The following is a 23,529-nucleotide window of genomic DNA, read 5'->3' as shown; positions in this document are numbered from 1 at the left end:
TTTTCTTAAATTGGTTTAAACCACTGAAAACGCTAGGAGGGTTAAAATATTGGTTAAAATGTAAACTAGGTTAGCTAACCAAAATTTTAACCTGTCACTGAAAAACTGGACCTAAATTCCTTAAAACAAATTTCAACTTTTAAGGATTTTCGCCAGTGTGTAACGTTAAATGACTTTTCAAATGTTCATGTTGCCTAAATTGCTTAGAACAAATTTCACACTTGGAAGGCTTTTCACGCAGTGTGTATTATTAAATGGTTTTTTAAAATTCGATTTCGACTAAATTGCTTAAAACAAATTTCGCACTTGTAAGGCTTTTCTCCAGTGTGTATTCTTAAATGATTTTTCAAAGTTGTATCGTGAGTAAATTTCTTAGAACAAATTTCACACTTGTAAGGCTTTTCACCAGTGTGTATCCTTAAATGATTTTTCAGAGTTGCATCTTGACTAAATTGCTTAGAACAAATTTCACACTTGTAAGGTTTTTCACCAGAGTGTATCCTTAAATGCTGTTTCAAATTTCCATGTTCACTAAATTGCTTAAAACAAATTTCACACTTGTAAGGCTTTTCACCAGTGTGTACTCTCAAATGTCCTTTTAAATGATCTGCTTGACTAAATTGCTTAGAACAAATTTCACACTTATAAGGCTTTTCTTCAATGTTTCTTTTGGATTTCGTTTTAATCTCGTTCTGACATAAACCTAAAATAAAAATCAAACTATATACCTACTCTGGGCTAATTAGCAAAATACAAGGAAAAGTTATTTACCACCAATTTCATTGCTGGAATCGAATCTTATGATTCTATACAGGGTGTTTGGTAAATAATGGGCCAATAGCTTAACCTTGAATTCCTGAGGCTAAAATAGGTCGATTTAAGCTAACTAGTACGAAAGTTGATAATAATTGAAATACAGTTAAACTTTTATTTTATTTATTCTTGAATATTTCCGAACAGGCATGGGATAATCACACGAAATTTGGTAAGTGGGGTTTTTTTGGGTCAAGAAATCTAAATTCGCCACCAAAAATGATGTATTACCCAGAAGACGCCACATACGCCTTTCAGCGCTCATTTAATAGGTTCTTTTTTTATTACCCACTCTACGTACTCTTTGAATCAAAACTTTTGTTTTCTTAATATTTTTACTTAAAAAAGATATACTACATTCACCACGCTAAACTCAACGGTTTTCGAGATAAACGAACTTTAACTCTGCGAGGCAGAGTTTTTTCTCCAAAAAACTAGCAAGTGATGGTCAAAGGGTGGATGTACAGGATAGTGACCAGGCGTGGATACGGAAAACGAATAAGAGAGCACCGAAAAGTGATAGAAATAGAAAATTGAAAGGTTTAATAAATATAGGAACGTGGAATATAAAAACTATGCTAGCCATGGGCAAAATGGAAGAAGTAGCAAAAGAAATGAGAGATTATAAGATAGACATAATAGCATTGCAAGAATTGAGGTGGAAGGGAGAAGGCAGGATCGACAAGCAAAATTACACAATGTACTACGGAGGAGAAAATACACAAGGTAGAAATGGAACAGGCTTCATGATAAGTAGAAGATGGAGAGAATATGTATTAGAATTTAAAAAAGTAAATGGAAGAATATCTTATTTAAGGATAAAGAATAGAGCTGCTAATATCTCAATTATAAATATCTATGCACCCACAGAACAAGCCGATGATCAAGAGAAGGATGTTTTTTATGAAGCTCTAGAAAGGCTCTGTGAGGAAATTAAAAATCATGACACACTTATAATTCTAGGAGACTTCAATGCAAAGATGGGTAAAGAGGAACATTGGAGATCGGTAGCAGGGAAAGAAACAGCACATGACACAACAAATGAAAATGGGACAAGAATGGGCAATCTAGCAACAGATATGAATATGTTTGTAGTAAGTACTAAATTTCGGCACAAGCTAGAACATAAAATAACATGGCTTATTCCAGGAAGAAATACAGGAAACCAAATTGATCATGTTCTAATAAATAAAAAGAGAACAAGAATGATCCAAGATGTAAGGTCATATCGAGGCGCGGATGTGGGATCTGATCACTTCCTTGTAATAGCAAAGCTTAAGCTAAGAATGATAGATATGGAGAAAAAAGAAAACAAAAGGAAAATATGGAGAATAGAAGAGTTAAAAACAAAGAAACGGCAATATCAACAAGAAATGGAACAACAACTATTGGAAAATGTAGAAAATGAAAACATTGAAGCAGACTGGGAAAATATACGAAGAAGTATAGAAAACACAGCAAATACAGTGCTAGGAAGAAAATATGTAGAGAAAAGGAATGACTGGTTCGACAATGAGTGCGAAGAAATATTAAAGAAGAAAAAATCAGCAAGACTCAAATGGTTAAGAACGGGATGCACAGATGATTACAGAATATACCAAAAAATCAGAGGTGATACCACAAAACTAATAAAACACAAAAAGGTGAGGTGGATTGAAGAAACCATGGATGCACTGGAAAAAGACACAAAAAAACAACGGCAAGCTGTATAAATATATTAACAAGCAAAAGAAAGAGTGGCAAAATTATTTCAAAAATCTCTTAACGCAAGAAAACATACAAGTAAATGAAGATGAAGTTTTGGAAATAACAGAAGAAGAACGGCCTGAACAAAACATACCAACGGTAGAAGAATTTAACGAAGTGATAAGCCAACTAAAACAAAATAAAGCAGGGGGAACAGACTGTTTAGTTAATGAGTTGATTAAACATGGAGGGACAGCAATACAGCAAAGATTGTATAACCTGATTAAACAGATTTGGATAAAAGAATCAATGCCTAAAGAATGGGAAAAAGGGTTAATTATTCCGATATTTAAAAAAGGAAACCCAAAAGTTTGTGAAAACTACAGAGGCATTACTCTTCTAAATGTGGTTTATAAGATCTTGACCACAATGATAAATAAACGATTGATGGAGCATACAGATATAAAAATAGGGGATTATCAAAATGGTTTTAGGAAAGGAAGATCTACCGTAGATACCATACGCATAGTGACTCAGACAGCCGAGAAATTCTATGAATATGACATGTGGCTGCATATCCTCTTTATTGACTTCAAGCAAGCATTTGACAGTATTAAGAGGCCAGAAGTAGTAAACGATATGAGGAATATAGAAGTGCCTGGAAAGATGATAAGACTCGTGGAAATGACGATGAAAGAATCAAAGCCATCCGTATTAACGCAGGAAGGAACAACAGAAGAATTCGAATACAATGCAGGAGTAAGACAAGGAGATGGGCTGTCAACTACGCTCTTTAACATAACTTTAGACGCCATAATTAAGACGTGCAAACTCAATGGGACGATCACCAACAATTCAGTCCAGATAGCTGACGACCTAGCGGTGCTGGCGAGAGACAAAAGAACCTTAGATGACATAACCAGACAAATTGAAAAGGAAGCGGTGAAAAGAGGCTTAACAATAAATGAAGAGAAAACTAAATACATGAAAATAGAGAGGAAAAACAAGGATACAGAGGAAAGAAATATAAAAATCGGGAATTATAATTTTGAAATAGTCAGTAATTTTCAATACCTAGGAGTCACAATTAACAACAAAAATGAAAGAAACATAGAAATTACCAACAGAATACAAGCGGGTCATAGAGCATATTATAAGTACAAAAGTATTTTAAAAAACAAAAAAATCAGCAGGGTTACGAAAATCCGAGTATACAGAACAGCAATTCGAACAGTGGTGATATATGGGGCAGAAACCATGAGCCTAACAAAGAGGGAAGAAGAAATGTTAAAAATATTTGAAAGAATAATGGTAAGAAGAATTTATGGACCAAAGAAAACAGTGCACGGAGATTATGAAAGGCTCTTGAATTTAGAAATAAGAGACATACTAGGAGGTGAGGACATAGTGAAAGCTATAAAAACCCAGCGACTACGGTGGTATGGACACTTAAAAAGAATGGGAGAAGAAAAAGATGTAAGAAAAGTTACAATGTGGAACCCAAATATAACAAGGGCGAAAGGAAGACCAAAAAGCAGGTGGGAAGACCAGGTATTGGAGGACATAAAAAGATTGGAAGTGCCAAGATGGAGACAGAAAATACAGGACCGGGATATATGGAGGCAAATAACAGAGGACGCAAAGAGGAACCCTAGATTAGACTAGTTAACTTGAGAGAAGAAAGAATGTGGAGTGACTCACCACAATAAATGAGTCAATGAGCTCAATAAGAGTGGCTCCAACTCCGCAGGGAGTGTATAGCCTGTATATATATATATATATATATATATATATATATATATATATATATATATATATATATATATATATATATATCTGCGAGGCAACATAAGTTTTTGAATAATATCATTGTAGTTACACCCGAAAAATATCTTAAAACTATAAAAACTTCCAAAAATGTATCGCAAATTTCTTTAAATGGAATTTGGGATGCAATGACATAAATATGAAAACTGGCACAGTTATTATGGTTTCAAGTTTATTTTTCGGGTGTAAGTAACTATGTACAATATTATGCAAAAAATTATGTCGTATCGCAAAATGCGTTTATCTTGAAAACAGTTAAGTTTAGCTAGATGAATATAGTATACCTTTTTTAAGTAAAAATATTAAGAGAATAAAAGTTTTGATTCAAAAAGTATGTTGAGTGGGGGATAAAAAAATTGAACGTATTAAATGAGCCTCGGTGAATAGATTAAAAAAGTCCATGGCACCTAGGTCTGAAAAACTATTATTCTCGATCTACAATCTACAGCCTTCTGAAGTTCTTAAATTCAGGTACTCGGTTTACGTTAAGAGTACTAATTCACGGTCAAGTGAATGAAAATATCTATTACTGAAAGAAGACGACTCATTTTCTTCATGCATATTTGCATGTTGCATATGAATTCGTAGATGTATTTTAGCCTTCAGAAAACCTCCGAAAACTGAAGAAGTGCAATAGAAAATGTGCTGCTAGAGTGACAACAATTACCATGTTTTCATGAATGCTTCACATTTATCCAATACCAGCATAGGTACATTATCTTTATAAAACTACTGAACAGTGGCGGATTTAGGGGGGAATAGGCGAATTCCCCCCCGTAACACGGTCCAGAATTAAAGAAAAAATTGTTGAAACGTGATTCTTACACGTTGAAATATGTTACCTTACATGCAACTTACTGAAGACAGACAAATTCAACCCAATTAACTCAAAAGTTAGGAAAATAAAGGGAACTTATTGCACATGTTATTACCTATGTTTTATGTAGTTTGGGATTATCTATTGTATATATTTTGGGGTTGGTGGTTTGCTACTGAAATATCCAGATAGGTCGTTAGTTAACACGACATATGATGCATCTAACCGAAATCAGCAAAAACATAACGTACATATTATAGTCAAAGATTTCGCGTTTACCTATTACCATATATATGAAACCATCAGAATCAAAACCTGCTAGATCCAAACGTTTCGTTCTGCTAAATCCAAACTAAAAGTACAAATTTCTGAAGATGTAAGGCGCATGCAGAAAAATGACAAATTATTGTGCCATTTTATGATAGTTATTGATGCCCCTTTGATTGAAAAATGTCGGATACTTTTTGGAAAATTTACATTTTTAATGTTTTCTTAGCCTCCTGACTAAATTTCAAAACATGGATCTAGCAGTTATTGATTCTAACGGCCTCATATGTACTTTGTTTTTTCTTTTCGTAGTAAGATCAAGTCCATTTTATCTACTCATATCTGATGTGCTGGAGATTATTATTTGCAAATCATCTAATCCATTTGCAAAAACTACTGCCTTATCGGCATATCTAATGATTTTTAGAGGCACTCTGTTCTGCATTCGTGAAAACGTGAGAAGCCTTGCTCTGCTCTAGCAGCACTTATTGTGATTGTTCCTGAATTTTCTGGAGGCGGCTCAGTAGCAATGGCGGAACATTTGCCTTGGGAGAGGGGGCGACTTTCAATGAAGCACCAACCCCTAAATACATAAAATAGATAAACACAAACTACAAGACAGAGATAATAACATGTGCAATAAGTTCCCTTTATTTTCCTAACTGTTGAGTTAATTGGGTTGAATTTGTCTGTCTGTAGTAAGTTTTATGTCATCTAATATATTTCTTATGTTTCAAAATTTTTTTCTTTAATTCTGGACCGTGTAACGGAGGGAATTACCCGATTCCCCCATAGATCCGATTCTGTTCAGTGGTTTTCTAAGGTAGGCGGAACTGCAGCTATGCTGGTATTGGATAAGTCTGAGCCGTTAAAGAAAACATGATAATTCTTATGTCGCTGTAGTAACACATTTTCTATCGCACTTCTTCAGTTTTCTGAGGACTTTTCGGAGGTTTTCTGAAGACTAAAATACGATGCATCTATTTTTAACCACGAATTTTACCATGGGGGTGGTTGACACCCCATCTCGGGGGTGGAAATTTTTTATTATATTCTAACCGCAAAAGTTGGTAAAAACATTCATTCTAAGAAAAAAACGTTCTATACATTTTTTTGATAAAATTAATAGTTTTTGATTTATTCGCTAGGTATCGAAAGTGTTAGTTTTATATCGAAAAAATCAATGTTTTTAATCAGTTTTCTGCTAATAACTCAAAAAGTTTTCGTTTTATCAAAACAACTTTACTTAACAAAAATGTACCTTTTGAAAAAATAAACAAAACGGTATTTTTTTATTTTCTTTAAGGCCAATAGTAATCGAGTTATATTTATGTTAGCTCTTATATTATATATGTTAGCTCTTCTTCGCCAAATGCTAAATATTGTAGTTTCAAAGTCAAAGGACCGATAAACTATCCATTTTTCGAGGATAACTTGTTCAAACTAATTTAATGTATTTAAAAATATCTATATACAGAAATAGAAAAAAATTCTCTAGCTCAAAAATTACGTGACTTATAATGAACAGAATGTCAGTCCGTATTTTTTCAGCGAAAAAGTGGTCGCAAACAACCTCCTAATCACCACCCTAATTAAAATTAGTCATTGACCTTATTTGGTTTTCTTTACTTGTGTATTATTGGGCAGTGCCTATCTCGGCCCAAGAAACAGGTACGTCTTTTAAAAATGTCCCAAGTCGGCGCAAAGATTAAAACTGCCCGATATAAAATATACCAACTCGGCCCATGGGATATTAATTGTTACTATCAAATAATTTCACATCTTAATGGAAAAAAATATATTTATCGAATAACTTTAGTAAATAGATATATCATTATACATAACCCAATAAAAATAAAAACTAATATTGAAAATTATCATGTGATAAAATTTTAACATATTAAGTTGCGATAACATATTATTGTTGTATTCATTAACTTTTTTATTAATACAAAATATGTCAATATGTCTCAAACATCTAACCAAACTTTATCCTATGTATCAGTAGCGAAATCGATTCCACGGCCAACATTTCCAACCAAGAGAAACTATTTCTTAAATTCGCAAAGAACTAAAAATTTCTGTACAATATTTAAGGAAGTGGTATTGAGGGTAGAATGTTTTTCTGTGTTAATAAGAAATTTTCCCCACCTGTTAATCTACCTGAAATACCTACCTGTTAATCTTCGAGCCGACCTGGGGGGTTTTTTAAATGTACCTGGGGTGTCATAAAGGACTAAAGGATTATAGTGAGCCGAGATGGGAATACCCCGTATTATTAATAGGTTCTAGAAGTATCACCGGCTTAGAATGATTAGTTTTAAAAAAAATGGAGTTAAAATTGAATAACGAATTTTTGTAGTTCGTTAAAAAAATTCCCTTTTCTTCAGAATAGAAAGATTAGCATCAGAGATACGAAAAAATGTTTAAATATGACATTGTAGCTTATTTAATTCCCAAGAACTTGATTTGCAAACATTTTTCCTGCGGCAAAAATTGAGTGAGCTATTGACAATTAAAACTTGTAATAACATGCAAAAACCGCCTTTGCTAACCGATTCAAAGTCACCTCTTTTTGCGGCTTTTTTTAAAAGGTTTTTAAAAGGATTTAATATAAATCTTGTAAAAATCTTAAAAAATTCATTTTACCAAACTCTCTAGGATAAAAAATAAAAAAGTTATGGTTACAAAAATCAATATATTTTTTTGAAAAAACAATGGAGAAATCCAATTGGAAGCATAATATTGTAAGTTAGCGGTGTTTTTAGTAATTGGCCTTATTCAGTCTTCTTTATTTATGTATTTGTTAGTAGATTCTAGAAGTTTGACTGGCTTAGAATGACTACTTTTAAAAAAACTGGAGTTAAAAGCGAATAACGAATTTTTGTAGTTTGGATATAAATGCCATTTTCTTCAGAATAGAAAGATTAGTAACAGAGATACAAGAAAATGTTTTAATATGAAATTGTAGGTTATTTGATTCCCAAGAATTTGGTTTGAAAACAATTTTTTTACGGCAAAAATTGAGTGAATCGTAAATGAGTACCTATATCGAAAAACATTGATTTTATCGATATAAAACTAACACTTTCAATAGCGAATAAATCGAAAACTATTAATTTTACCAAAAAAATGTATGGAACATTTTTTGTTGTTCTGAAGCTATTTTCTTGTGGCATTTTTACAATTTTAACTATTTAGAATGGGAAATAAGCCACAATATTATTAAAAAAAAAATGATTTTTTATTAACGTTTCGACGCCCAAATCGGGTGCCGTTGTCAAAATACAAAATACTATTAATATAAACAAAAATGTTGTTGCTTAGTAAAAAAATTCTTCTAATAATTTATTTAATTTGACTCATTTATATCGGCAATTCAGATACATATGATACATTTTAAAGTAGAAGACTTTAAAATGATATTGCCAATATTTATGAGTTGCGTTCCTGGGACGACTTTACTGAAAGATAGTTCATTCGATTACATGAAATCAACCCCAACTCAAGAATATCCGTCACAAAAAAAATCATAGCATGTGATCTGTCTTTAAAAAGACAACCACATGCAACGGTGACATTAAAATTCTCGCGTTAGAGATCTCATAGTAAATCACGAGGGAAAACCAGGAAAAACCTCGTGATACTATCCCGACATCGTAAGTATTTGGTCTTACATTTAATTTACTCTCAAAATTAATACCAAATTCTGACTTTACTATAATTTTGTTTAAATTATAAATAATATCATAGATATTATTTATAATTTAAATATAGATCATAGATCAGAATTGTTGGATACATTCCTGAATATTATAAACGATCAAGAAGAGACAATAAAATTTACAATGAAAAAGGAATATAATAACACCCTGCCTTTCCTCGATGTTTTAGTCTTAAAGAAGGATACTGGATATGAGACTCAAGTGTATAGAAAACCAACACATACCAACAGATATCTCAATTACAAATCAAATCACAACATCAACGTTAAAAAGGGAATCATAAAATCCTTATATGATAGAGCCAAAATTACTTGTTCTAACGAAAATTCCTTTTTAGAAGAAAAACAATTCTTAACATCTGTTTTATTAAAAAATGATTATCCTTTATCGTTTATAAATAAGGAATTGTCAAGATTGGATCGAATGGAACAGAACAACATAGAACGGGATCCTACAACATTCACAAGAAATAATACGAGGAAAATATCAATACCATACATAAAAGGACTATCCGAGAAACTTAAAACAATAGGAAATAAATTCAACATTTCAACAACATTCAAAACAACCAACACATTGAGATCTATTCTATCTAAAACTAAACCTAACAATGAACAAGAAAGGACAAAGAATTGTATTTATAAAATACCTTGTGAATGCGAACAGTTTTATATAGGTGAAACATCAAGACCATTAAACGTTAGAATAAGTGAACATCAATCTTATATTAAAAATAGAGAATTTGATAGATCTCAAATATGTCAACACGCATGGGATAATGAACATAGAGTTCAGTGGAGAGATTCAAGTATAGTCCTGAAAGAAACAGATAGTAAAAAGAGAAAAATCAAAGAAGCGGCTCTAATTATGCTAAACGAAACCAATTGTGTCGCAAATTCCTCGGTGGAATTCAGTAGGATGTGGATACCCATACTGAAAGAGGAAGTCAATAGAAAGAAAATACCACAATTAGTAAGTCAATAGTCGAGTTAGTACATATTTTATATTTTAGTATTACTTATATACCCATGTATTATTGATATTATTTATAATTTAAACAAAATTATAGTAAAGTCAGAATTTGGTATTAATTTTGAGAGTAAATTAAATGTAAGACCAAATACTTACGATGTCGGGATAGTATCACGAGGTTTTTCCTGGTTTTCCCTCGTGATTTACTATGAGATCTCTAACGCGAGAATTTTAATGTCACCGTTGCATGTGGTTGTCTTTTTAAAGACAGATCACATGCTATGATTTTTTTTGTGACGGATATTCTTGAGTTGGGGTTGATTTCATGTAATCGAATGAACTATCTTTCAGTAAAGTCGTCCCAGGAACGCAACTCATAAATATTGGCAATATCATTTTAAAGTCTTCTACTTTAAAATGTATCATATGTATCTGAATTGCCGATATAAATGAGTCAAATTAAATAAATTATTAGAAGAATTTTTTTACTAAGCAACAACATTTTTGTTTATATTAATAGTATTTTGTATTTTGACAACGGCACCCGATTTGGGCGTCGAAACGTTAATAAAAAATCATTTTTTAATAATATTGTGGCTTATTTCCCATTCTAAATAGTTAGAACATTTTTTGCTTAGAATAAACGTTTTTATTAAATTTTGCGGTCAAAACATAATAAAAAATTTCCACCCATGAGATGGGGTGGCAACTTGGTAAAAGCGCCTTTCGGCATCATATAGATTTTGATCCTTGGACTGTCCACTACTTATTCTCAAATTTTCAAGCAAATCGATCCATTTTGTGAAAACTGCGAGGTGGAAAGCTTCGGTTCCTGGACTATGAACAAAATTAGTATCTCTTCTTTCAATAATAGATATTTTCCTTCAGTTGACCGTGAATTAGTGCACTTAACGTAAACCGAGTACCTGAATTAAAGAACTTAGCTCGAGAATAATAGTTTTTCAGACCTATGTGCCATGAACTTTTTAAATCTACTCACTGAGACCTGTCATTGACCAAAGTTTCGTTAAATTTGATCGGGACCACTATTCCATAACGAGTGTTCTGGGGTCCTTTTTTTAGAAATGTGCTACATCAACAACTGTGCTAACTGTGCAACCATATAAAAGACGTTGAGCATTTAAAGAATATTTACACTTTATTACTACAGCAAAATTTCACAAAACGAAAGAAATTAACACAGTCATATGTGAGTGACCTTCACTTACAATAAACTCAATGTACTTTTATTTCTACATCTAGCTTTTTTGCAATTAAAAAAAATCTAATACATATTTGTGTCCTTGTGGTATCTTTCATTTATTTATTTATATACGGTTACAACCATTTACACAAAAAATAATAGATTAAAATATAAATTACATACAATAAAGAGAACAAAAAATAGAAATTATCAATATAAATATGTTACCAATACAAATTACACAAACAATCATACCTAAGAACAAGAACATTTATTAGTGTGGTCGGCGGACAAAAGCAGACAAGTCACTTTTTGAGTTTATTATTATTATTATTTTTACAGAATAATAAATCTTAGTTAATGTTTACTAAAACCTGACTCAGGAACTTGCTATAAGTTTGGAAAAGGTCAATGTTAAGGTCCTGGTTTGCTACTCTGGCAGTTCTAGTGAGGAAGTTGTTAAGACCATAGTTAGTACGGTGGATTGGGTAATGGAAACTAACTGTAGCACTGGTTTTTCTTAGTGCGACGTGAATATTAATTTTTTGAAGATCTGGAGTTCCGGTTTTTCCATGTAGGATGTTGTAGAAAGCGATGAGATCCCTTCTTTTATGACGAGTAGTGATTGGTACCATATTTAGGATATTTCGTTTTGCTTTATAAATGTATAAAGTCAATCCTTTTATATTAACAACGACTTTTGTCTAAGTTTTTCTTACAATGGATTAAGTAGTAGATGCGGAAGATCTGACTTAGTTTCGCTAATATCTGGTTCTATTAGCTAATAACTAACAACAACAATATCAGTCTTATGTACTCACTAACAAGACAAAGTCAAATATGTGTCCTTATTCTCACTGAGCACTAGTGTACCCATTTCGAAAGTCCTGAAGAAGCCTAAAATCAATAGGCGAAAGCTTGACATAAATAAAAGGCACTAACTTTGAAGCGCCAGTCTTTCTTTGCCTCCTCAGTACTAGGGTTATTCCCAGCTGTTATTTCAGTACTGATTTATATATACAATATTCTTGAACTCCTAAGTGTAGAAAAGAGCTTCAGTGAAAACGCGCCATGTGGTTCTATTTTGCGCTAACGCCTTCACCTCATTCCAAGACTTTACTTGACTTCTTACCAGTCACCTCTCATCTTTTCACCCTATGTATCCTTAAATGCTTTTTCAAATCTGCATTTCGAATAAATTTCTTAGAACAAATTTCACACTTGTAAGGCTTTTCACCACTGTGTATCCTTAAATGCTCTTTCAAATATCTATATTGACTAAATTGCTTAGAACAAATTTCACACTTGTAGGGCTTTTCACCAGTGTGTATCCTTAAATGATTTTTCAAAGTTACATCTTGACTAAATTGCTTAGAACAAATTTCGCACTTGTAAGGCTTTTCTCCAGTGTGTATTTTTAAATGATTTTTCAAATGATTATCTTGACTAAAATGCTTAGAACAAATTTCACACGTGTAAGGCTTTTCTCCAGTGTGTATCCTTAAATGATTTTTCAAAGTTGCATCGTGAGTAAATTGCTTAGAACAAATTTCACACTTGTAAGGCTTTTCTTCAGTGTGTATTTTTAAATGATTTTTCAAATGATTATCTTGACTAAAATGCTTAGAACAAATTTCACACGTGTAAGGCTTTTCTCCAGTGTGTATCCTTAAATGATTTTTCAAAGTTGCATCTTGATTAAATTGCTTAGAACAAATTTCACACTTGTAGGGCTTTTCACCACTGTGTATCCTTAAATGCTGTTTCAAATATCCATATTGACTAAATCGCTTAGAACAAATTTCACACTTGTAGGGCTTTTCACCACTGTGTATCCTTAAATGTTGTTTCAAATATCCATATTGACCAAATTGCTTAGAACAAATTTCACACCTGTAAGGCTTTTCACCAGTGTGTATTATTAAATGGTTTTTTAAAGTTCCATTTTGACTAAATTGCTTAAAACAAATTTCGCACCTGTAAGGCTTTTCTTCAGTGTGTATTTTTAAATGATTTTTCAAATGTCCATCTTGACTAAATCGCTTACAACAAATTTCACACTTGTAAGGCTTTTCACCACTGTGTATCCTTAAATGCTCTTTCAAATATCTATATTGACTAAATTGCTTAGAACAAATTTCACACTTGTAAGGCTTTTCACCAGTGTGTATCCTTAAATGATTTTTCAAAGTTACATCTTGACTAAATTGCTTAGAACAAATTTCGCACTTGTAAGGCTTTTCTCCAGTGTGTATCCTTAAATGATTTTTCAAAGTTGCATCTTGATTAAATTGCTTAGAACAAATTTCACACTTGTAAGGTTTTTCATCAGTGTGTATCCTTAAATGATTTTTCAAAGTTGCATCGTGACTAAATCGCTTAGAACAAATTTCACACTTGTAAGGCTTTTCACCACTGTGTATCCTTAAATGCTGTTTCAAATATCTATGTTGACTAAATTGCTTAGAACAAATTTCACACTTGTAAGGCTTTTCACCTGTGTGTATCCTTAAATGATTTTTCAAAGTTACATCTTGACTAAATTGCTTAGAACAAATTTCGCACTTGTAAGGCTTTTCTCCAGTGTGTATCCTTAAATGATTTTTCAAAGTTGCATCTTGATTAAATTGCTTAGAACAAATTTCACACTTGTAAGGTTTTTCATCAGTGTGTATCCTTAAATGATTTTTCAAAGTTGCATCGTGAGTAAATTGCTTAGAACAAATTTCACACTTGTAAGGCTTTTCTTCAGTGTGTATTTTTAAATGATTTTTCAAATGATTATCTTGACTAAAATGCTTAGAACAAATTTCACACGTGTAAGGCTTTTCTCCAGTGTGTTTCCTTAAATGATTTTTCAAAGTTGCATCGTGAGTAAATTGCTTAGAACAAATTTTACACTTGTAAGGTTTTTCACCAGTGTGTATCGTTAAATGCCGTTTCAAATTTCCATTTTGACTAAATTGCTTAGAACAAATTTCACACTTATAAGGCTTTTCTTCAGTGTGTGTTACCACCCATCTTTTGAATTTCGTTTTAATCTCGTTTTGACGTAAACCTAAAATAAAAAATCAAACTCTAAAACTTTGCATGCAGAAAGGGCAGATCATAAACAAAATGTAACAACAAATCACTGTTAACTTTTTCTATACTCGTTCCACAATTAATTTCTAAACTAATTAACTACATAGTTATTTGGTTGAAAATACTCGTAGACTTAACTAAACTAAATCAACACTTAACAAAAACCGCAGGTGTCACAAATAATTCTGTAGTTAAATGCCTTTCTGGTCCAAATCGATTAAAAATCAGTTATTCAGCTAACATTATACGAGTATTTAAATCGAACAAACGGTGATTCAACCTTAATAGACAAGGCGAAAACGGCGAGTTTGAAGGGAAAAATATTCCCATGAGATTTTTTTACATAATCACATTCGTGAGACATCCCAGAATAAGGTTCAAGTAGTCGCCCACGTGAAAAGTGGGCCAATTTTTTTTAACAATTTTTTTAATCAAATTGCAAGAATCAATATTTTTGGCTCGAACAATTTTTTCTGTAATTTTTTGGACCATTCGGGAAAAAAAGGTCTCTTATAATTTTTCTCTAAAGTTGATCGTTTTCGACTTATAAGCAATTTAAAATTGAAAAAAAAACAATGGCGATTTTCAAGGCTTAAGGCCATTCCTTCTAAAACATAACGGTGAATATCCTCTCTCTCAAAAATTTCTTTCTACACGTAAACGTTTACGTGCAGAAAGCCCAGATCAAAAATTCTGTTCCACCTGTTATCGAGCCGATAGACAAACCGGACACCCCCTGGGTGGCAGTTAAGAAGCTAAACAATAAAACGATTAACTTGTGGTCATTCTTTTCTTCAGCGGGATTATGGGTAGGTAATTAGAATTAGTCTAGTAAAATAAAATTACACTACATGTAAATCAAAATGTAAATTCGTACAGGTTGAAACAAATTTTATATCAAAGTTTAGGTGGGTACAAAAGATATTTTCAAAAAAGTATCCAAATCATAAAAGGGGATCATTGTTTAAATAATTAAGAAGGGGTCATTTTTGCAAAAAAATTACTTTTTTAACTGCTGAAGTCATTCAATTACTAATGAAAGTATACAGGATTGTTTTCTGCAAAGTTGAAGGGTAAATCTTTCACATAAGACTTACTAAACTAAATTTAACCTCCTATTTATTTAAATAATTATACATAAAACTTTAAAAACAAATTTGCAAAAAAATATTTTTTGCGTTTTAAATAAGCACTATAAAATATACTGTTTTACAAGAGAAGTTGCGCTATGTTGTCAGTATTAATTAAAAAAAAATGGACCAAAATTATTTAATATTTTTTGAGATATTGAATTTGTTTATTAAATGTTACTTTATTTTCAATTGCAAAAACGCGGTTGTTGCCAAAGAAATATTCACCTGTATTAAATATTATTATTTTTATTTTTATGTATATTTTCGACAAATGTATTGATACATTCAAATTTCAATTAAAATTCCCCCTAAAATGGCATTTGAAAATTATTCAAATTTGTTTATAACTTGTTTTTTTAATAACGTCGCGGGGATTAAATATTTTGAAATGCCGTTTCGATAATTGGCTTCCTGGGAATTTTTCACTAATTAACAATTTTTTTTGTAAAAAAAAAACCTATACAGAAGTAAAATTTTTTCCTCTTCTTTTTTTTTTCTTGAAGGTATATTACTACGGGCCCTTTTAGGGTTAAGTTTCATTAAGAATGTTCTCTAAGTTGTAGATTCTAGACCTAAAAATATTAAAATTGGTCTAAAATCACTTTAATAAAATGTGGCTACTTATTGAGTTACAGGGTGTTTTATTTAAAAATTTAAAAATTATTTTTACCAAGTATTTTCAAACTATTTGACGCATCCTTATCATACTTGGCAGAAAGTGTGGGTACTCTACAGTCTACTAAATTGTGATAAATAAAAGTTTCAATCTACTACCAGAGGTATACGACAGGGGATAGTTAATGGTTAACCCTTCCCAAATTCTACGCCACTGAGGGAAATACTATTTTAGCGAAATGTTTTGATTCTCCAATACTTCCTGTGTAAATAATATACTCCTTACTGGTAACGATTAAGTCATTAGTTTTCGAGATATTGGACGTTTAAAATGAAACGGCATAGTTATTTTGATTCATTAATAATGCATTCATTTTAAACTTCCAATATCTCGCAAACTGATGACTTTATCGATACCAATAAAGTTATTTACATACAAAGTATTGAAGAATCGAAAAATTTCGCTAAAATAGTAATTCACTCAGTGGCGTAGAATTTGGGGAGGGTTAATCATTCACTATCCCCTGTCGTACGCCTCTGGCACTAGCTAGAAACGATTATTAATTACAATTTAGTAGGGTGTATAATATCCACACTTTCTGCCAAGTATGATAAGTATACGTCAAATAGTTTTAAAGTACTTGGTAACAATAATTTTTAAATTTTTAAATAAAACACCCTGTAACTCAGTAAGTAGCCACATTTTATTTAAGAGATTTTAGTTAAATCTTAATATTTTTAGGTCTAGAATCTACAACTCACACATTCGATATTCTTAAAGAAATTTAACCCTAAAAGGGCCCGTAGTAATACCACTCCAAGAAAAAAAAAAATAAGAAGAAAAAACGACAAAAAATTTTGTTAATTAGTAAAAAATTCCCAGGAACCCAATTATCGAAACGGTATTTCAAAATACTTAATCCCCGCGACGTTATTAAAAAAAAGCAAAATCTAAACAAATTTGAATAATTTTCAAATGCCATTTTAGGGGGAGTTTCGTTGAAATTTGAATTTATAAATACATTTATCGAAAGTATAGATAAAAATCAAAATAATGAGATCCTATTCAGGTGAATATTTATTTGGCAACAACCGCGTTTTTGCAATTGAAAATATAGTAACATTTAATAAACAAATTCAATATCTCAAAAAATATTAAATATTTTTTGACCAATTTTTTTTTTGCTTAATACTGGTAATATAGCGCAACTTCTTCTGTAAAAAAAGATATTTTATAGTGTTTATTTAAAACGCTAAAAATAATTTTTTGAAAATTTGTTTTTAAAGTTTTATATACAATTATTTAAATAAATAGGGGGTCAAATTTAATTAAGTATTTCTTATGTGAAAGATTTGCCCTTCAACTTTACAGAAAATAATCCTATTGACCTTGATTAGTAATTGAATGACCTCAGCAGTTAAAAAAATAATTTTTTTGCAAAAATGACCCCTTTTTAATTATTTAAACAATGATCCCCTTGTATGATTTGGATACTTTCTTGAAAATATCTTTTGTACCCACCTAAACTTTGATATAAAATTTGTTTCAACCTGTACGAATTTACATTTTGACTTTTTTTTATTTTATTAGGATCAATGTACATTGTAAATTATTGTAAAGACGTGCAAAGTTATATTTTCGAGAACAATATTAATTTAGATTTCAAATTTTTAAATAAAACAAAATTAGATAGGTACAGCGTACAGCATGATATTTTTAGGTCACGGTATTGCTGAGTTGGGTTTTTTTTTAAATATAATGTCTTATATTTTCTTTTGTTTTTAGGTCATTTTTTTTAAGGACAAATTGACTGTTTTAATTTAAACGTTGATTAAGGCTTGGAAATGTAATACATTTTTGTGAAATGTTGAGAATGTGGTGACACGATACTCTTGCCTCTTGACATATCCTAGACATAAAGTCTTTGTGACTTTATTATTTTAACTATATAGGATCTGGTTGGTTATATAATTCTTTCAATTCTTGGTTGGTTCTCACTGTCTAAAGTTCTCTGGTGCCATCCTTAACTGCTACATATATTCCTCTAAGAATTCTTCTTTTTGCGATTTTTAAGTTTTGTTATTGTCCATGTTTCACAGGCATTCGTCATTTAGGTCTTATTACAGAATGGTAGATGCTTATTTTCGTACAACTGGATACATAATCTAATTTCAATATTTTTTTGTAACGCAAACCAACAACGATTGGCACTTTGTATTTTGTTGTTAATCATTGTTTATGAGTAATGTTATTATCAGATGTGATCGTAGCTCCCAAATGTTTAAACTGATGAACCCTTTCCTTTCAAAGTTGTTCTGGTGCATTGTAACGTTTTGCCCTATTCTGTCTCGCTGCCCCGTTCATGTTGTAGCTATATATTTTGTTTTATCCTCATTTATTCCTCGGATTGTTTTGCGGAATTTCTCAGTCTAATAAAGTCTTCCTTGACACTGATCGTTGTATTTCCTACTACTATATCTATATAATCGCCTAATCGGTGAAAGCTAGTATAATGCGAAGCACTTTTGTTATAGGTATATAATGTGAGGATAATGTAATATAATGCGAGGAGTGTTTCTGTGCTCGTTTTCCTCACAATACGCTCCAAAGCGATACTGAAGGGAAGTGAGGATAAGGTATCTCCCTGTTTAAGACTACCGTTGATTGTAAAGAATGTCGACTATTTTCCTTCCTTACAGCACTCATAACTCCGTCTACATATATATGCTTTTGTGATATTTATCAATTTCTTTGGTATTCCTAGTTCTACCATGGCATTCCACAGTTCCACTCGTATACTACTATCATATGCCTGCTTAAAATCTATAAAAAGCTGGTGTAGTGTCTTGATGCATTCCCAGTATTTATCCATTAACTGCCTAGAGGTATAGCACAAACTATACCTCTATAGTTTGTGCAATCGATCTAATCATTTATCACCTTTTTGTGTATCGGAATGATAACACTCTCCTTCCAGGAGGTTGGTAATTGATCTTCTTTCCAGTTTGGCAAATCAGCTTATGAAAGGCATGTGTGTCTCCTCTATTTTTCACACATTCTGCAGATACAGTGTTGGTTCCTGCGGTTTGTGGTTTTTATGTTTATGGATAGCTCTAGAGTCTTCTTCGACTGTAGATTCTTCTACTATGGGTTCTGCCGTAGAATACACACATTCCTTTCAGGTTCCAGCTGACATGCTCCCAAAATTATGTCTATGAAGCATAGCCTATAATAATTATGATTAAAATTAATTTGAAATCTCTGCCTACATAACTGCTGGGCGAATTGAAACGGATAATGAATTTAGGAACATGAAATATACATGAAATCAATAACAAACATGAACTGATAGTTAAAGATATGGAAAATGTAAAATTGAATATAATATATTAAATATATGTTAAAGACTAAGTTTTCACTCTAATCTAATGGCATATAAAACAACATAATGTTACTCTACATCCCACCAGAATGAAAACATATGACATATATGTTCTCACGGAAACAGAAAACTGCTAAGCAAGGTGATTTACATTGAATCAATAGACGACGAACTGAACTCCTTATATGTGGCACCAAAAAACTAATTCGACTGATTACAAAGATTGTTAATATGTGTATAAATGGATACCCCGTTCCCAGCTAATGGAAAGCGGCATAAATTTCCTCAATGTACAAAACAAAGAAAAGCAAAAAAGGATGCCTTTCTCTGGAACAAGAAAATAACAGAAAAGATATAATTTAATATCTATGAAACTGGTAAAAAGCATGCTTTTATACGATTGTGAAATGAGGCGATTAACAGAGAGAAATATAAGAAAGACAAGCCGCGGAAATGGATGTAATAAGACGAACGCTAAGTACTTCGCTAACGTCTGGAAATTAACACAGAAAAAAACAAAAATAATGACTCAGAGGAGAAGAAATATAATCCCACAGAACATTATACATGAAGATGACATTGAAACGGTTGAAAAGATTACATACCTGGGAGTAGAAATTGAATATATGCCGACGGATCAGAAGATGGAGAAATACGGAAGAGAATAACGCAGGCAAACAGAGCTTATTTTGCCCTCTCCCATATATTTCGGTCTAAAAGTGTCCACCGAAATACAAGGATGAGAATCTATAAAACCTTAATTCGACCAATAACATGCTATGGAAGTGAAACCTGGGTCCTGAAAGAAACATCCAAAAACAAGCTCGACATATTCGAAAGGAAAGTACTGAGGAGGACACTAGGACCTGTGAGGGAAAATGGAATCTTCAGAAGTAGATACAACAACGAGCTTTCTCAACTTTATAAGGAAACACCCCTGTCAGACTTCATTAGAATACAAAGATTGCAATGGGCCGGACATGTGATAAGAATGGGAGAGGATAGGCGACCAAACAGAGCAGAGAATGCTAGAATGCTGGGAAAGAGACCGGTTGGAAAGCCAAGAAAGCGCTGGGAAGACATAGTAAACAGCGACGCACAAGTCCTTTTAGGAGTCCGTGTATGGAGAAGAGTAGCCACAGACAGGCAAGGGTGGAGGCAAAAAATAAAGGAGGCCAGGGCTCAATTTGGGCTGTAGTGCCGTAATTTCGAAACGGGAGAGGATAAGAAATGAAGAAATTAGAGCACGCATGAGAATACAAGGTACAGCCATGGATGACAGACAACGAAAGCAGCTCAAATGGTTCGGAAATGTCCAACGAATGAAAAACAGTAGACTCCCGAAACAGGTAATTGCATTGTCACCTACAGGAATACAGAAGAGAGAAATACCTAAGAGAACATGGATGAAAAGAATAAGAAACTCAATGAGCTCCAAATCCAAAGAACTTAGAGAAGATCAATGGAACAGCCGAATTGAATGAAAAATGGGATCGGATAACGTCGAAAGACGTTCTAAACGGATTATGCATATCATATTATACATGATCATACATATAATGAAAAAGTTTATACAAGTAACACGTATTATAAGAATTTGAGTAGCATCATGAGCAAGATCGATAAAATGAAATTACATTTATAAATATAAAATTGTGTAATGTTTCTTTAGAGGGTGTTTTGAAATAAAAATTATAATAAAATTTTTGTCAAAAGTCTAAATAATCTTTGTCCATTCATAAGCACTAATTCGTTTTTGTACCTGTAATAACATTATTGATAATCCTACCGACAGGGTTCCTTTACCTGCTGGCTGGCCGCGGGCTGGATATCGACAACAAGGACAGAATGACCACCGAAAGAGATACCTTTTAGCAAAACTTTGAGAGTTTTAAAAAAGTTTAAAGAAAATAGCTGCTTTGTGTTACCCTTTATGTTAAGGCAAGCGTCCACAGACCCGCATCGTACGCAACGGATTTTAGTTTGCCTTGCACAGAAACTTATGTAACCGCGTCCACTGATCCGCATCGTACGGATCGCATTATCGATTGTCAAACTAAAATCCGTTGCGTACGATGCGGGTCTGTGGACGCTTGGCTTTAAAAACAAAAACAGATTCGGAAAGTGGGAAAAATTCTCTAGTGCCGTATTTAAATTTAAATTTTTTTACGTTAATTTTAAGCAAAAAAGTTAAAAAAAACATATTGTTTAAACAATTTAATAATTGATAAGCAAATAGTGCACTAGAACTTTTTAATACCTTTCATATAAAAAAAGAATTATCTCAATATCTGCCATAGTTTTTGCGTTATTTTGTTTAAACTTTTACATTGGAATTTAGCTATGCTCAGAATCGTGAGGAACAGCCTTAATAACTCGGTTAAAAGTTATTATTATGAAAGTCAATATATGACTAAATCAAAGTTTAAAGCCCCTCCTACAAGATCCTGAAGAAATTTTTGTCATTATTTTATTACTAAGCTGTTATTTTTAAGTAAAAATAATAAGCGCCATGCACGTGTGCGGGGCTGTAAATGCTGAGTGCGAGAGAGAAGCTATTCCAGCAGTCCAATTGTGCATCTTACTCGCACTCACATTTACAGCACCGTCAATATGATCCAACCACTCATTGCTATTAATTAAAAATAACAGCTTAGTAGTAAATTAATGACACAGATTTCTTCAGGATCATGTAACGGCGACTTTAAACTTTGATTTAGTCACTTTCTGACTTTCAAAATAATAATTTTTGACAGAGTTGTTAAGCCTTAAAAATGGCCATTTCCGCGTTTTTCAAATTTTAACTTGCTTATAACTCGAACAAGATCAACTTTAGAGAAAAATTATAAGAGAACTTTTTTGTCAAGAATGGTCCAAAAAACCTAAAAAAGTTAGTCCGGGCCAAAAATATTGATTTTTGCAATTTGATTAAAAAAAAAATTGGCCCACTTTTCTCGTGGGCGACTTCTTGAACCTTATTTTGGGATGTCTCACGAATGTGATTATGCAAAAATATCTCATGGGAATATTTTTCCCAACGAACCCGCCGTTTCCGTCTTGTCTATAAGTTGTTTACAATAACATCACATTACATAAACCAATACATTTCTACAACTCAAGTATCTAACAATAACCAAATACTAAATGGAAATGAATGTCGACTCGATTCAAATTCCCTGTTAACCCAGATATGACAATATCAATAGGCACCGCTAGGAAATTATTAAAATATGCGGTTTAGAGAACCTGTATGAAACGAGTCTTTGTACTCTAATACAGAGTATGGCATTAATAAAATTAGAAAATATACGGTTTCGTTTTTATTTAAATCTGTCTCCTGCCATCCCCCGATAGCACTATTTATAGGTCTACCTGTTGTCAAGGAGGCTCTGCAGAAGACAAATTTACACCAAAACCTCCGTAGTTCTCGGTACAAAATAAAACTATTTATACCGTAGTATGGATAGAACGCCCTCTAACGGGGAATAAGTGAAATGAATGTCGACTCGATTCAAGTTCCCTGTTAACCCAGATATGACAATATCAAAAGGCACCGCTAGGAAAATATTCCAATTGGCACAATTATTTGTGGCACAGGATCGCCATGTAAGATAGCATGGATTGGCAGGTTCTATTCAATGTTATGTAGCTGTGGGAGAGTAAAGGAACACATATTTTGTCAAAGACACATAATATCTAGACTGCGCGCTCATGTATTAAAATGGGTGATGATTGCCACAGAAATACATGAGCCTATTAGGTGGGAAGTTGTAACGTTACAAACGTCACATCTTTGCTATTTTATTTTTAAATAGTTATTTTATTTTATTTTCTTGAATATTTCATTAATGACCTCCTGTATTTGTTTTAACTTGTTTTCCCGTTAAAAACTCGTTTGGCGTCCTTTCCTGTTATAGGCAACTCTATTTACATTCTATCATCTGATCTGATCTTGTGTTCCATGTTCGTTATTTTAAATGTCCGTTCAAGTTTCGTTGTCACT

At 32.3% G+C, this 23,529-nt stretch overlaps 1 protein-coding gene across 1 annotated transcript in view; it reads right to left on the bottom strand.

Moving 5' to 3' along the window:
* Positions 1-23,529, bottom strand: part of LOC126882667 (zinc finger protein 721-like) — a 203,307-nt gene that overhangs the window by 81,086 nt on the left and 98,692 nt on the right. Inside the window, exons 2-3 of the mRNA XM_050647641.1 lie at positions 12,456-14,369; positions 237-703 (exon numbers count right to left, since the gene is read on the bottom strand). Of these exons, the coding sequence (XP_050503598.1) occupies positions 237-703; positions 12,456-14,369 (2,381 nt within the window). The remainder of the gene's footprint in view (positions 1-236; positions 704-12,455; positions 14,370-23,529) is intronic.

This window comes from Diabrotica virgifera, chromosome 3 (assembly GCF_917563875.1).
Source record: "Diabrotica virgifera virgifera chromosome 3, PGI_DIABVI_V3a".
In the NCBI taxonomy this organism is placed as follows: Eukaryota; Metazoa; Arthropoda; class Insecta; order Coleoptera; family Chrysomelidae; genus Diabrotica; species Diabrotica virgifera.
Note: the sequence above shows the minus strand (reverse complement) of the source record. Positions and strands in the feature narration are given on the sequence as shown.